At 39.7% G+C, this 15,246-nt stretch overlaps 1 protein-coding gene across 1 annotated transcript; it reads left to right on the plus strand.

The window, feature by feature from the left end:
• Window positions 1-6,360: 6,360 nt before the first annotated feature.
• cmasa (cytidine monophosphate N-acetylneuraminic acid synthetase a) lies at window positions 6,361-14,824 on the plus strand. The gene is made up of 8 exons (XM_079257420.1): window positions 6,361-6,694; window positions 7,585-7,727; window positions 7,848-8,003; window positions 8,938-9,074; window positions 9,172-9,266; window positions 11,511-11,682; window positions 11,776-11,941; window positions 13,689-14,824. Exons 1-8 carry the CDS (start codon window positions 6,450-6,452, stop codon window positions 13,901-13,903), a joined length of 1,329 nt encoding a protein of 442 aa, XP_079113546.1. The 5' UTR covers window positions 6,361-6,449; the 3' UTR covers window positions 13,904-14,824.
• Window positions 14,825-15,246: the final 422 nt, after the last annotated feature.

Genomic DNA, 15,246 nt, shown 5'->3' on the forward strand with positions numbered 1-15,246 from the left:
CCGGAGATCAATACAGCTGCTGCCACACCCATGCTATAAAATATTATGATATGATTTCAGATCACTTCCCGACAAGTATCCCAGAGTAACTTACAGGGAAATGTATAGTAGCAACACTTTGAAATGAAATAAATAAATAAAGCTTGCAGCATAACATGGAACATGAATCGGCTTGTATTAAAAGCAATGACACTAAATTAGTTTTTCAAGTCAAAGTTAATCAAATATCCCAACAAGGATCTTAACGTTCCAAACAACGGCATCGACCGCCGACCTATTAACATTACGGCTAGTGGTGTAGTGGTCCTGCATGAGGTGGGTATACTCGCAATTTCTTCCTTTTTTTTCAAAAAACGGGGAAAAAAAGTGGCCCAGAAAAATATTGTTTCAGAAAAAGTGACATTTAAGACTACTCTGTTTAGTTCAGCCCTAAAATCCGTCAGTATATTTGCTCATTACCTCAGCCGAGGAGTTTTTTATCTGCGTTTATCTGTCTGTGTTCAAGATTACTCAAAAAGTTATGGATGGATTTTCATGAAATTTTCAGGATTTGTTGGAAATTTGATAAAGAAGAACTGATTAAAATTTGGTGGTGACTTAGATCTTCGTTTGGATCCAGGAACCTTTTAAAGGCCTCGGCGAAGGTTCGCGTTCTCCGAGTGCTTCTCTAGTTATCACATAATTTCTGATCTTTGGTCTCAGGGAGGAAGGGTTATAAAATGACTAAACCAGTAGCATACTGGTACACAGACTAGTGAAAGACAGGATAATATACATATATCTCTATCATCTCTAAAGTTAACGCAGCTGATGGCTAACTGCAGCACTGTAGCACAGGTAACCTTAGCTCAGCTGCTCGACCACATAGGGAAAGTGTGTACAGTGTGTGTATTCATATTCATAATTGTAAAAGCCGCATCACAAGGGGTTTAGAAGTAGGTACACTCAATGCTGACTGAAAAAGAAGTGGGTATACTTTGTTCCACAATTCCTACACCACTGCTTGTAGCTTAGACAAGAGTAGCGTTTGCTCTGTAGTAAATGAACATACTTCTTATGTGAAGGTAAAAAACTACCATCCACTACCTGTTTAAACTGTGGTCATAAAAGCAGTGTGAAGTTAACCGGTTGTGGCTTTACACAGACTTTTGTTGTAGCTGTTAAATCCTAATGAAATGTTGTGTGGGAAGACATGTTGAAGGGTGGTTCAGTTTGTGATGATTTTGATGTTCAAGGTTGAAAAGTATGTTGAAAGGTAAAGCCATTAAAATGTGTTCATGTAGCAGGATTCTGCATCTAAATGGTTCAATATACACAGAAATGAAAATGTCTTAAGTAAAATATGTAACGTGAAAGAAAAGAAAAATCCCTTTCTTTCTCAAATGCATTGAACAGGAACATCTTATGGTTTGGTTTTATAAAACCAGCCAATGCAGCTTTTCTGTTCTCTTGAAGTTTTTTTTTTTCCTACATATTCAGTCAGTGAAAACTGAAAGCCTTTCCTACAAGTTTATCTTCTCTGGAGACGGAAAATAAATCTGTTATTAGAGAGAGATGAGACTTGAGATGTCTTTAATCTTTATACTGACAGAAAATCTGAAACAAAACACCAGCTTGATCCATTCTGGCTCTTGTTGTGCTGAAGCATCCGGGTGGGCTTTCTTGTTCCGCGGCTGATGCAGGTCCTTTTCAGTTTCATTGTGATTGATTCTAGCTGGGCATCAGTGGACAAGCCTGAAACATTACTTTTGTCCTGATGCATTTCTAGCAAAAAGAGAGTATATATTTTTTATTTTGTGCAAATCAGTCTTTGTCCAAACAATGCAGTGATTTTGTTCCTGTTGACTTGTTATATCTGTATACTTATTTAGTTTTCTTCTCTGTCTGTGTTGTTCATGACACAGGACTTTTCACACAGACACTCTTGTCTGTCAACAACTGCAAGGTTGGATGAATGTCTGCAAAAGCGCAGCAGAGTTTGTCAGCAGTTGAGTTGGTTACGTAGGAGCAGAGGTGTGGCGCAGGGAGACTACATGAATGGCATGTTGCCTGGGCTGTTGGAGGAGTTCGGTGAGATCAGTGACCCATTCTCCTCTTTCTTTTCTATCTCCTTTCTAACTGTCATCGATACTGTAAAAATAGATAATGATGAGGCCTTCACAGTTCTGGCCCAGGGGTCACAAGAACCAGGGTTCCCCAGAACAGACCCTCTGTTAAGCAACGTCAGGTTTTATTGCTGGAGTGACAGTAAAAAGTTGAAAGAAGAGGGGCAACAACAAAGAGGCACAAAATTAGTTCTTAAACTGTCTTTTATTTCTGTTTGATGATGGGAGGAAAGTTCTGATCACTTGTTAATAGTGGTATATTTTCTGTAACCAGCCTCAACATAATTTATCCTTTGAAACAAGCTTGTAACTGTCCTTTCATCAGTATGCATGTAGAGATAAATCCGTTCATGCAAACAGAAAAATGCCAAGTGAGAGAGATGAAAGACAAACGTCTGAGACAATAAGTAGCTACTTTGCACCTGTTCAACCTGTTTGACAGCTTTGCCTCCTACACATCACCTGCAGATAGAGACACAGACCTGTTGCTGCGATAAGTAGGCCATCTTTTTATACAAAGTGGCCTTTTATCTGATTTAAGGGGCATGAACATGGAGGATGGAGCGATGAGTTGGAGGAAGAAAAAAAAGAACAATAAACATGAAATGTTATTTGTTACACCAGGATAAATCTCAAGACAAAAGCATGCATAGCTTTATGTGATGCTGCAGTCACTGTGTGAGTCAGGATGTTAAAACTCTTTTACTCATTCTTTAGCTTTGTTATCAACATCTACTCTTATTTTTATTGAGTAAAAATTGATGGTGTAAATTATATACCCTCTGATGGGGTCTTCACTACTAGTCTGTCTGAACTTCTTTCATTTAGATGTAATTTAAAGAGGGTGGTGGGAGGGGAGGTTAGTAGTGTATTATATATATATATATATATATATATATATATATATATATATATATATATATATATATATATATATATATATATATATATATATATATATATATATATATATATATATATCAAAATGAAAAAAGTTCAGACAGTATATAATTTACACCATCAATTTTTACTCAATAAAAATAAGAGTAGATGTTGATAACAAAGCTAAAGAATGAGTAAAAGAGTTTTAACATCTATTTATATATATATACAGTTACATTTATTTAGTTCTAGGCCAGTGGGGGAAGTTGACATAATCAAGCGAGTGGCTATCCTGTACTAGCTACTTAGCTACTATTAGCTACCGCCCACTATTTAAAGTGAAAACAGGTTGAACTTAAACATCTTATGGAGCTATGGCTAGGCCTCCTCTAACCAAACAATTATAACAGACACACAGATGTAGTCCTCCAAAAGCCTAACTATGCAGAAGTTGCTATGTCCAAATGGCTGAATGCTGATTGGCTGAAAGTTTAGTCAAGCTGGTTGCATAGCAAACAGGATAAAGCACCAGAACTGTCATCCTCTTGAGGACAAATGCACTGGTTATAACAACACTCTCTGGTAGTTCATACTTTTAAGCACCTTGTTTTAATAATAATATTAATACGAATTTATACTTATTAATACAAACTGGGAAATCCTTTCTCTGCTTTTAACCCCTCCTAGTTACAGCTTCCATATTATGGTGCCAGGGGAACTGTTGGGAGTGAAGGGTCTTACTCAGGTCTACAGAGTGGTTGAGTTGTCCAGAAGCAAGTCCACCTTTCTTAACACACAAAAGTGCACAAAAATTCTGTACAAAATCTACTTTCTCCACAAAAGCAGATGAAAGAAAAAGAAACGATAAACACAAAACCAAGAGGCACCAAAGTTTCAAGCTGTTCCGTATTCTGTTCACTGCCCTCATGTATCAGTAGAAAGCTAAAACATGCAGTCATGCGTCTGCGGGAGCTCCATTACAGTAGCGGTAGCTTCAGTCTCTGATGCTGATCAGATGCTGTTAGGTTAAGTGTGGGTTTGTACTGCCTGGGTTGGTTCTACACTCGCAACAAGACTGTGCCTAAAAGGGCTCAATGGGCCACCTTCAGACAAGGTTATTTTAGAATAAAACTGCCAGACAAGTACTTTTCTATCAGTTTGATGTGTGGTCTGAACCTACATACCATACTATAAGAATTTACTGTCCAGGATTATTGAAACCTCACAAGAGGTTGATCATGTGGGCACAAGGGCTGTCCTGGGCTCTCTCCACTCCCCCTGAATAATATATATATTATATAATAATTAGTTTCTTTTCCTTTTTCAGCCATTTTTAACTTTCAGTTCTCCGCTACTCCTCCCTCCCTCCGTCAGCAGCAGCGTCTCAGTGTTGTAAATCTTCATACTTTGGTTTTATAATCTTTGTTCTCTCATGCAGTGGGTGGGAACACTGGTCAGGTAGCATACCTTGTGTGTGTGTGTGTGTGTGTGTGTGTGTGTGTGTGTGTGTGTGTGTGCGTGTGTGTGTGTGTGGAGTTTTACTCTTCCTGGTGTAACCCAGCAGCATGTGATTGATGAGCATGAGTAAACAGTTTTACCCATACAGTTATGTTTGATGGCGCCATGTTAAAACATGACAAAGAAGATGACAAGTAGTTGAAGAAAAGCAACATAGATGCTGGTTTTACGGAAAGATTCTGCAAATGCATCAACATTACTATGAAATCTTTGTTGAAAGAGTCATTCGGCATCGCAGGACAGTCTATTGATACATTACCACCACTTATAAAATAAAAGTGAGAAAGTGCAGGTCACTAGTTAACTATTTGATTGTCTAATAGTGACTTCTTAATTGACAATAAAGCTTCTAATTACAACTTTTTTGGCACATTTTATGCTGCATGCCCTTCCCGTCACAACCTACATTTATTCAGGCTTGGGACTGGACCTCAGAGAACAATCGTGGCCCCCTCGGGGTGGCAGCAGTGCAGGGGAGCAGTGATAAAGAATTAAAAAGAGTCATGAAATTAAATTATCTTGATGTTTGGTTTGACAAGTCGGTGGCATGACGCTCACATATTCAGAATGTAACAAATAAATGTAAGAAAGAGTCAAACATTTTGTGTGTTTATAGTGACCGGAGAGTGTATACGACTTCTTTTGTGGCTACATCCATTGAATCAGTGTTAAAATATGGGTGAATAGTTAATTATTCAGCAAATCCACAGAAGTTAAACTATATTCAGTACCAGGTTCTGAGGCTTGAAATGATATATGCTTCACACAAGATATAGTCAAAGACAAAGAAAAATAAAGTGAAAAAAAAAATGTTAGACTGGGCAGTGATTACGAAAGCAAGAGAAAGAGGTCTCTCTCTCTCTCTCTCTCTCTCTCTCTCTCTCTCTCCCTGTGTGTGTGTGGGTGTACATGCGTGTCTGACTGATTGCGTAATTAACATTACCTGTTATTTTTTTTTTGTTGACTGCTTAGTTTACCGTCACATAAGTCTAGTTTTGCAATTCCAAAGTAAAATGTTTGACAAAGTGAATCTTAAACAAAGAGGGTAAAATAAACACCCTGATCTGCATCAAGATTCATGCTCTTCCTTGGACAGACCCTGTAATCACCTGTCAGGGACTAATTTGAGCGGTCACATTATAGTAAGACTTTTAGTAGAGGGCTGAAGACACAAACCATTAAAATCAAAATGTTCAAATTCAAGTTAATCATGAAATGAAATAAAAATTAAATGAAATGAAAATTAAACAAAAATACTTTATTAATCCCCAAGGGGAAATTCAATATTGTAGTAGATAGTAATTCATTTGAGGAGGTCTTGTTCTGGAGGCGGATGGCTGCTGGCAGGAATGATCTTCTGGATCTTTCAGTCTTACATCGGACCTGAAGAAGCCTCTCACTGAACAGTGCTATAAAACTATTAATCTACAGATCAACAGATCAAGTATCAGCCATGTTTTTGTCCAATATTTGCATGGCAAACTGACAGCAAGTCATTAAGGGAGTACCACCACTTATTTTGTTCCACTTAAAGCACTGGTTTATACAATTTAGATTGGATACCAGCTCTTACTGGCAATGACACTGTAAAGGAGGCTCAATGGAGTATAGTTAATAATAAAAGTAATAACTGACTCAAAGGAAACGGATTCAAAACACTGAAAAAAATGCTTAACCCGGATCTCACAAATTTTCAGCACAGGAACTTCAGATGTGCAAGTTTTCAGGCTGTTTTGACCATGTGATTCGTTCATCTTTTTAACGAGAGACGCTGCAGCTTACACTCCATACCAGTTGGTGACGGTAATGCGTCACTTGTTGTTTGGACCGTTGTTTTTTTTCGACACGAAGAAGAAGCGCACAGCCGCTGGCTAACGCTACAGATTTGTCCACTAGAAGACTTTGGACTCCCAATGACAGCACTTAAGGTCCTGAAGACTGCAAATGAAGCGACACCCTCACACTGGGCAGCTGGATGGCTTAATTTCCAAGCAGCCCCGGCTGTGTGATGAGAAACGGGAGGATTCTGCCACCGGCGGTGCAGAAGGTGGGGGAAGCCACGTAGCTGCGCTGATTCTGGCCAGAGGAGGTAGCAAGGGCATTCCCTTAAAAAACATCAAAATGTTAGCCGGTGTTCCCCTCATTGGATGGGTGCTGAGGGCTGCTATTGACTCCAAGGTGTTTGACAGGTACATAAAATGATACCACGTTATGTTATTGATATTTCTACTGGAATGCATGCATGCCTGATCCAAGTCCTGTTTCAGTCATTGATCTCTGCAGCAGACATATTAGAGCTGCAGCGTTTTGGGCAAGCTGCAGTCGGTGCAAAGTTGGCTGATCAATACCAAAATAAAGCGTTAATCTATGCAGGACATAATGAACAAGTGGATGACTTTCTCTAGGGCAGGTTTGGGGAGATGAGGCTTTAACTTGTCAATCAGATCACCCAAGCAGCTGGGGAGGTTAGTCAGAGAGTTTATTAGGTTTAAGCCAGGGTTAAATTAAACTGGGCTCCTTCCTCCTTATCTGAAATTTATTAAATCTTCTGTATTCAACACAGCTGTGATGATATGCTTTTGTCCCGATTTGTTCAATTCCAATTTTTTTTGGGTGCGGATTCAATTTAAATTGTGATTCTCACGATTCTTTGATATTGCCGACTTTTGTGGACTAAAAACAAAACCAAAAAAATGTACATAACCTTTTTTTTGCTAGTCATTTTTCTTAATTTCAGTTAGGAAAAACAACAACAACATAGTAGCCAGACCATCAGGCTGCTACTATAATGCCCAAGTAGACAAGTCAAAAGATCAATAAAAGCAATAAAAATGGCACATTTATTCATTTGAAAAATATATATATAAAAAAATATATATATATCCTAAAATTTAGAACCAAAAAATCCTGATATTTGATTTTTTTCAATTCAATTTCCCACCTTTTATAATTAACCATGAGAAACCTCTAAGGTCATTTATAAATGATAAAAGAGGCCATATTTGATTTAGTCTTACTTTATATGTATCTTATACTCGAATAATAATTAATAGTAATAACGATGTGTTCACTTTCCCAGTGTTTGGGTATCAACAGACCACGATGAGATTGAAAAAGTGGCAAAATCCTGGGGAGCCAAGGTGCACCGGAGAAGTCCTGAAGTCTCCAGGGACTCTTCTACATCACTGGAAACCATCCAAGAGTTTGTCAGCCTCAACCCAGGTAGGAGAATCACCCTGGATATGCGAGTACAAACATCACTTCTATTTCCACAATAGAAAACATTGAAATCCACACCAGCCATCTGTTTAGTTCTAAATAACTTCCTTTTTGTATTAACAGACGTTGATGTGGTATGTAACATCCAGGCTACATCGCCATGCCTCCACCCGTATCACTTGACGCAGGCCTTAGAGATGATCACAAAGCAAGGCTACACGTCTGTGTTCTCCGTAGTCAGGAGACACCAGTTCCGCTGGAAGGAAGTCAAGAGAGGATGTAAGCGAACAGGCATGATTTTCTTTGGTTTATATTCGGTTAAATAATAAAGTCTCCAGTTTTACTCTAAGCAGAGGCTTTCGCTGCACATCTTCTTCCCTGTTTTTTCTTTCGTTATCACCATCTAAAGATGAAAATATCCGCCTCTTGTACGTGCACAGTATTCTCTGATTTACCTTTACGAGGCTGCTTTTGAAATTGACCACAGGACTCACTCCCATGTAGCTCCAGTTGTTGAGATGCTATGTCCATTTTTGTTTGACCCATGTCAGTCACAGTTTCTGCCAGCAACTTTAACTCGCTGAAATACTCAGAAATGAGAAGTTACTGGAGAATATGACAAGCCTTTAAAACTTGGTTACTTCTTTTTCCCTAGAGTACTCGTTCTACAGTTCTACTTCTCATTTTTATGTTGACAGTGAATCTCATTAAAGTGCCAGCGGCGTAGCCTGATCTTTGATCAGTGCAGACAACTCCATTTGGTTTTATGACTTTATGGAGTAAGTGGTAGGCAGAGACATTTTCAGTTTAAGTCAGAACTTTACTCAAAGTTCAATATTTTTTTCAGAGTGAGTCTGTTACATTAGTCAGGAAAGGCTGAACTAAAATGGATCTCAGATAGTCATAACATTACAGCAGATCTGTAAGTTAGCCTTGAGCGAGTCTTCTGGGTTTTTTTTTCCCCTTCCATGTTAGTTTATCAAAACCACTTCTTAATTTCTTACGTGGCACTCATGTCAAACTTCACAGCAAGCAGAGAAGTTTCTATGGAATTTCAATGATCGACAGAAACTATCTTTGGTCCGTATGTGCAGCAGTCTTAAACAGAACTTTTAAAGAGCTACGGCACAAAGTATTTTACAACTCAGCCTCTCTGAAAATCATTGAGGGTTGCAGAATGTTTTTGCATTTGATGGGTTCTGCTTTCTCCTAGCCGGTAAAGCAACTCAGCCTGAAAATCTGGACCCTAAAAATCGTCCACGGCGTCAAGACTGGAAAGGAGAGTTATGCGAGAATGGCTCGTTTTATTTTGCCACCAAGGACCTCATTATGAAAGAGAGCTGTTTGCAGGTAGCCGTGTTGTTCTGGATGTCTTAGTGTTTTAAATGAGTTGCTTTCAGCACGAGATAGCATGTCTGATGTCATGTCTGTGTTGGCCGTTTTCCAGGGTGGTACGATTGGATACTATGAGATGCCGCCAGAGTACAGTGTGGACATTGATGTGGACATCGACTGGCCTGTGGCAGAGCAGAGGGTTCTCAGGTGAGAACAGCAAGACTTCACAGCAAGAAGGTTGCTTATTGCAGTGGCTTTTCGTGTGGAGTTCGCGTGTTCTCCCTGCACAAGACATGTTAGGTTAATGTAGGTTGATGAAGCCTCTGGCCAAATAAGAGTCAGTCACATGAATCCCCTCAGACAAGTTTGTTCAAATACAATGCGCATAAAGTGGAAAAAATGGGGCCAAAAATGGGCGTAATCGCCAAGATGGCTGACACCCTGTTGCCAGGGCAACATGTGTTTGATTGACTTTTTTGCTTGTCTTGAGGTGTTACACATGTGTGCCAAATTTCATTGTCCTACGTCAAAGTAGACTTTCAAGACCCAATTCTTTGGGGGATTTTTTTGTCATGTCTAGGGGGCACTGTAGAGCCATTTTTGCATTGAAGTGGATGCGGACCATAGATTATTGCTATTTTCACTATTTTCTATACTTTGTATAGCTTGGACCCTAATGAAAAGTCCATGAAATTTAACCAATGAAAGTCAGACATTGCCTTTCAACCATCCTTCAACAGAATCGTAGACAAAAACAAACTTGTGAAACAGACCTGGGTAAAAATGATGGTACCCCAAGAAAAGACTGAAAACAATGTTACAAAAGGGAAATGTTAATCCAAGGCGTGTCCACTAAATAGCATCACTGGTGTCCACAATCTTGTAATCAGTCAGTGGGTCTATATATAGGGCTACAGGTAGTCACTGTGCTGTTTGGTGACATGGTGTGTACCACACTCAATATGGACCAAAGGAAGCAAAGGAAAGAGTTGTCTCAGAAGATTAGAAAGAAAACTGTAGGCCAGCATGTTAAAGGTAAAGACTATAAGAACACATTGATGGTCCTGTGACTACAGCTGCACATGTTATTTAGAAATCTAAGATCCATGGGACAGTAGGAAGCCTCCCTGGACATGGCTGCAGGAGGAAAATTGATGACAAATCAAAGAGACAGATAATACAAATGGTGACAAAATAAAGAGAATGAAGGTGAACTTCAATCTCAAGGAAGATCCGTGTCAGATCGCACCATCCGTAGTTGTTTGCGCCTAAGTGGACTTAATGGGAGACTCCCAAGGAGGACACCATTGTTGAAAACAAATCATAAAAAAGCCAGATTGGAATTTGCCAAACTACATGTTGACAAGTCATAAAGCTTCTGGGTGAATGTCCTTTGGACAGATGAGACAGAAATGGAACTTTTATTGCCACATCAGCTCTATGTTCACTGATGGAAAAATGAAGCATATGAAGAAGGCTGTCCCTACTGTGAAACATGGAGGAGGCTCTGTTCTGGTTCTTTGCTTCATTTTACACAGGCTGTCTTGAATCAGTGCAGGGTACAATGAAATCTCAAGACTATGGAGGGAGTCTAGGGAGATATGTGCTGGCCAGTGTCAGAAAGCTTGGTCTCAGTCAAAAGTCATGGGTCTTGTAACAGGACAATGACCCAAAACACACACCTAAAAACACCCAGGAATGGCTGAGAGGAAAACATTGGACTATTCTAAAGTGGCCCTTCGATGGACTGGCTGTCCTGGGTGTACCTCGCCTTTCACACAAAGACTGCTGGGATAGGCTCCAGCTTCCCCACAACTCTTCATCGGATTAAGCAGTTAGGATAATATATATAGGAATGAATACATTTTCTAAAGTGGCCTTCAATGAGCCCTGACCTAAATCCTATTGAGTATCTTTGGAAGGAACGGAAACATGGCGTCTGGAAAAGGCTGCCTTCAAACCTGAGACAACTGGACCAAAATACCTGCTGAGAGGTGCAAAAGTCTCATTGACAGTTACAGGAAACGTTTGATTGCAAGGATTGCCTCATAAGGTTTTGCAACAAAATATTAAGGGTACCATCATTACTTTCCAGGCCTGTTTCATGAGTTTATTTTTATATAGATAATTCTGTTGAAGCCTGGTTGAAAAGCAGTGTCTGACTTTCATTGGTTTAATTAAATAGAATTTTTATTGATTTACTTTTGTAAGATTCAAGTTATTTCTGTGACCATAGTGAGTTTTCTTTTGACTGAAGGGTTCCAACAAGGTCCACGTATGTCTTTATCAATGGATTTCTTTCTTTTGTTTTTTTTTTCATTAAAAAAAATTTTTTTTTAATAGTATTTTTTCTTTAAGTATTTTTTAAATACTTTTTTATAGTATTTTTTTTATTATTATTATTATTCATATTTTTAAATATATATTTCACTTTTGTGTGGCTCCCACCAGGTACGGTTACTTTGGTCTGGTCACGCCGGAGGTGGTTCGCCTGATGCTGTGTAAGGTTTCAGGATGTTTAACTGATGGCAGGATCCACCTGTTTGTATCCAAAGAGGACATGATGTCCATCCACACCAGAGATGTAACAGGCCTCCACATGTTGCAGAAAGAAGATGTGGAGGTTGGATTTCTCTGCTGTTATAAACTGTTTTTTCTTTTTCATGGACCTTTATGTTGGATAAGCAGAGTCATTCCTTGTGTATCGTTTCACCAGATCCTGCTCCTGATATCGAGCAAGGACACTTTGGCCAAGTTGCTGGCTGACAAATTGAGCCAGACAACAGGCTGCCAGGTGATGCAGGTGGGAGAAGATCTGCTAAATGATCTGCAGCCAATCGTGGAGCAGAAAAAACTGGAGTGGAAGGATGTAGCGTATATGGGTAAAGCAACTGCTCCTTTAACCATTTATTGAGATTAATACCTTAAGTATCTTATTCATCAGCTCATTTGTGATTTAAAAAAAAAACCAAACTGTTTGCTTTCTCTACAGTATGACTACATCTGAGCTTGTCATTAGTGTCATTAATTGCATTTAGGACATAAAGAGAGCCACTTACTGCTCCTCACTGCTGTCTCCTGCTGGGTCAGACTCTTGAGAGGCATTGTGCTCTTATTACTCTATTATGCAGGAAAATAACAAAAGCTCACATTGGTACACACTACACTCAGCTTAGACTACAACACAACGATCTCACAGAGAACTACATGACCAGCCGTTTTATTCTCAAATATTTACATTTCTCTTGCCTGCCATTTGGTCACACATGGTTAGAACTGCTCATTGTTTTAGGTACAGTTTCATAGTGAGTCATGTGTTCAACTGCCTCAAGCCTGTTCCATCCTCCACGAGAAGCGAGAACTTTTTTCTTGTTCTCGAGGCTCCGAGAAGAAAATGACGTCATTTTCTTCTCGCGGACGTGTTTGAGGACAGTTCTTGACACACCGGGCTGGCAGAACTTTTTTCTTGCGGGGCTGCTAGAAGTATCGTGTGATTGGTCGGACATTGGAGGTGGGCGTGGTTAACACAGAGAAAGCAGGAAGCGGAGTTGCTGCTTCCGTGTGTTTACTGTTGCCGGCAAAACGGATTGTTTTGATAAAACAGCTTATCGAGGTGGTGAGAAAGTACGAACATTTTTACATGTGGCAATAAAACACTTGGACCCAGCCGCGTGCACAACCCGCCGTGCTGAGGACGAAGCTGCTCGTTAAATATGAAACTAGAAACTCGGAGAGCGGAAACCTCCACCAAGCACAATGTTTAAGAATCCTTTTAAAACATTCCTGGATCCAAACGGTGATCCTGATCACCACCAGAATTTAATCACTTCTTCATTTTTACATTTGCAACAACTCTTGAAATATTTATAAAATCCCTCCGTAACCTTTTAAGTTATCTTAAGCAGAAAGACGCCGGGGAAAACAACCTCCTCGGTGGAGGTAACAACCGGGTTCATTGCACATAAAGCAGACATCCCCCCCGCAGTGATCCCTCCCCGCTGCAGACGTGCTTCTCGTGTAGTATGTATGGACCTGCCGAACGAGACGTTTTTTCTTGTTCTTGCAGCCTCGAGAACAAGAACTCAGTTCTTGCTTCTCGTGGAGTATGTAACAGGCTTCAGGGTATTAAAGCACACCGTTGCAGAATTCAACAGCCCTCTGTGAGCTTATACCCCTTTTGTAACTGGATTTTACTGCTAATCCAGTTTCCTGATTTCAGTTTTTAGAGGGTTTAAAGGAAGAACCGTTGCCTATATCGGCTACTTTTCATCAGATTTAGTAATTTTATTTTGGAATCATATCATCTGTTGATGGTGCATTCAAAGACAAATGCGAAATTATACTTTTCTTCAGTCTTTGAAGTATCTAAGCACATTATGAGTTCATTTTTCAGCTGGGAGCTTAGCTAGTTTTTTCTGTCCTGTGGTCTCTTAAAAGAGCACAGCTTATTATGTTTATTCATGGAATAAAAACAGCTGCTAAATAGCTTTTCATAATCGAGGAACGTAGTTAGCAATAGCTTTTCCAACCATTTCTAACTGTGAGCACTAGTATCAATCAGAGATGTGGATGGATTTGCGTTTATGCAGTGACTTTTGAATGTAAATGTGTGGTTTTCTTCCTCCCCAGGTAACGATGAAGAGGACGCCCCTTGTATGAACCTGGCAGGTTTGAGTGCAGTGCCCTGCGACGCTCCCGTAGATGCCATCAATGCAGCAAAGTACACCTGCCAACACGGCGGGGGAATGGGAGCCGTGAGAGAGTTTGCAGAACACATCCTCCTGCAGAGAAAAAAGGCAAAGTCTCAGCTGGAGCAGGATCGTATCGACCGCACCAACTTCTGATGTGGAATAAATTCTACATGCAAAGTTTTCAAATGATGCTTGAATCTTACAATGTAAGATTTTTTTTTAAGGTATTCACGAGAAACTGCTGCAAATTGTTGGGACAAACTTGGTTCCAAACAACAAAAACAACACGTAATCACTCATCTATTCACAGAAACTTTGATCAGATTCCCAAATATTTGCACACCCCTACATATACAAATCTTAATTTAGCAGGAATGGCTATTCTTTATGCTCAAGCTCTAGGTCCTGAAGTTGTTCTGTGTGAAGGATCTTAACCTTCAGTCCTCGAGGGCCGCAACCCGGCAGCTTTACGTTATTTCCCTGATCCAACACACCTGAATCAAATCAAATGGATCAAACCGCTTCCTGTCAACTTCTTCGCAATGACACATTAATTTCAGTCATGTGTGTTAGACCAAGGAAACAACTAAAACCTCCTGGACTGCAGCTCTCGAGGACTGGAATTTGAGGCCACTGTTTTAGGTTAATGAGCAATTTTGTAGATTTGGGCGGGGGGAAAAAAAAAAAGAAAACTAGTAAAATGTTGCATTTCCATCACTTTGTAGAAGTAGAGACATTCGTTTTCTTTGTATCAAGAAATTCCAAAATGCTTTTTTTAAATTCTATTTTATAAACTTTAGTTCAAACCTTAAAAACAAGAATACAAAAACTCTACGTGACAGCAAAATCTTAAAAAGGATAGGGAAGGATTTCCGATGCAGAAACTTGCAGTCTCCAGACTGTAAGTTTGGACGTTTAACCTCATAAAGCATGTTGATCTGCTGAATCATAGGTTTTAGTCCCTGTTCTCCTCTGTTCAGCTCTTTAACCTGTATATTTTGTTTTCAACATGACGAAGATTGCTCTGGAGGGACAATCCAAGTGTGTTGTGGAAAAATAAAGGCTTAAGGCTGATCTGATCCTTTTCCTCTTCTCTTTTATTTGGAGAAAGGTTCGGATGCGTGGGTTGGTGTGTGGTTTCCAGTCACTCACGCACACACCACCCAGAACTAGAACTCAGATCCTACACAACTGTCGCCCACCTATCCACTAACTTTACTTGCCTGTGTAATTTCACCAACCATATCGCACCCTGTGAGCTGGCCTCGTGACATTAACCCATAAGTCACCACATTCTAACATTGAAGTAAACCCAATGAAAGAACAAAGGAGCACTACGCTGGTGACTTTGGGACCTTTTCTACAAACATATTTAAAACATTGCTGCAGTGATGATTCTACCACACATAACCTTGTTTTATTTCAAGTAGAAAATGTATGAACCGCTGAAAAGGCTCCGAGTCAGGTGTTGTGTTCAGGTTTTGGCTCATTTTGTT

Source organism: Telmatherina bonti (genome assembly GCF_933228915.1).
Source record: "Telmatherina bonti genome assembly, chromosome: 18".
NCBI lineage: Eukaryota > Metazoa > Chordata > Actinopteri > Atheriniformes > Telmatherinidae > Telmatherina > Telmatherina bonti.

Coding starts and splice junctions, on each gene's coding strand:
- cmasa (XM_079257420.1), top strand. CDS start 6,450: ATGAAGCGACACCCTCACACTGGGCAGCTGGATGGCTTAATTTCCAAG. Junction 6,695..7,584: donor GACTCCAAGGTGTTTGACAG/GTACATAAAATG, acceptor TCACTTTCCCAG/TGTTTGGGTATCAACAGACC. Junction 7,728..7,847: donor GTTTGTCAGCCTCAACCCAG/GTAGGAGAATCA, acceptor TTGTATTAACAG/ACGTTGATGTGGTATGTAAC.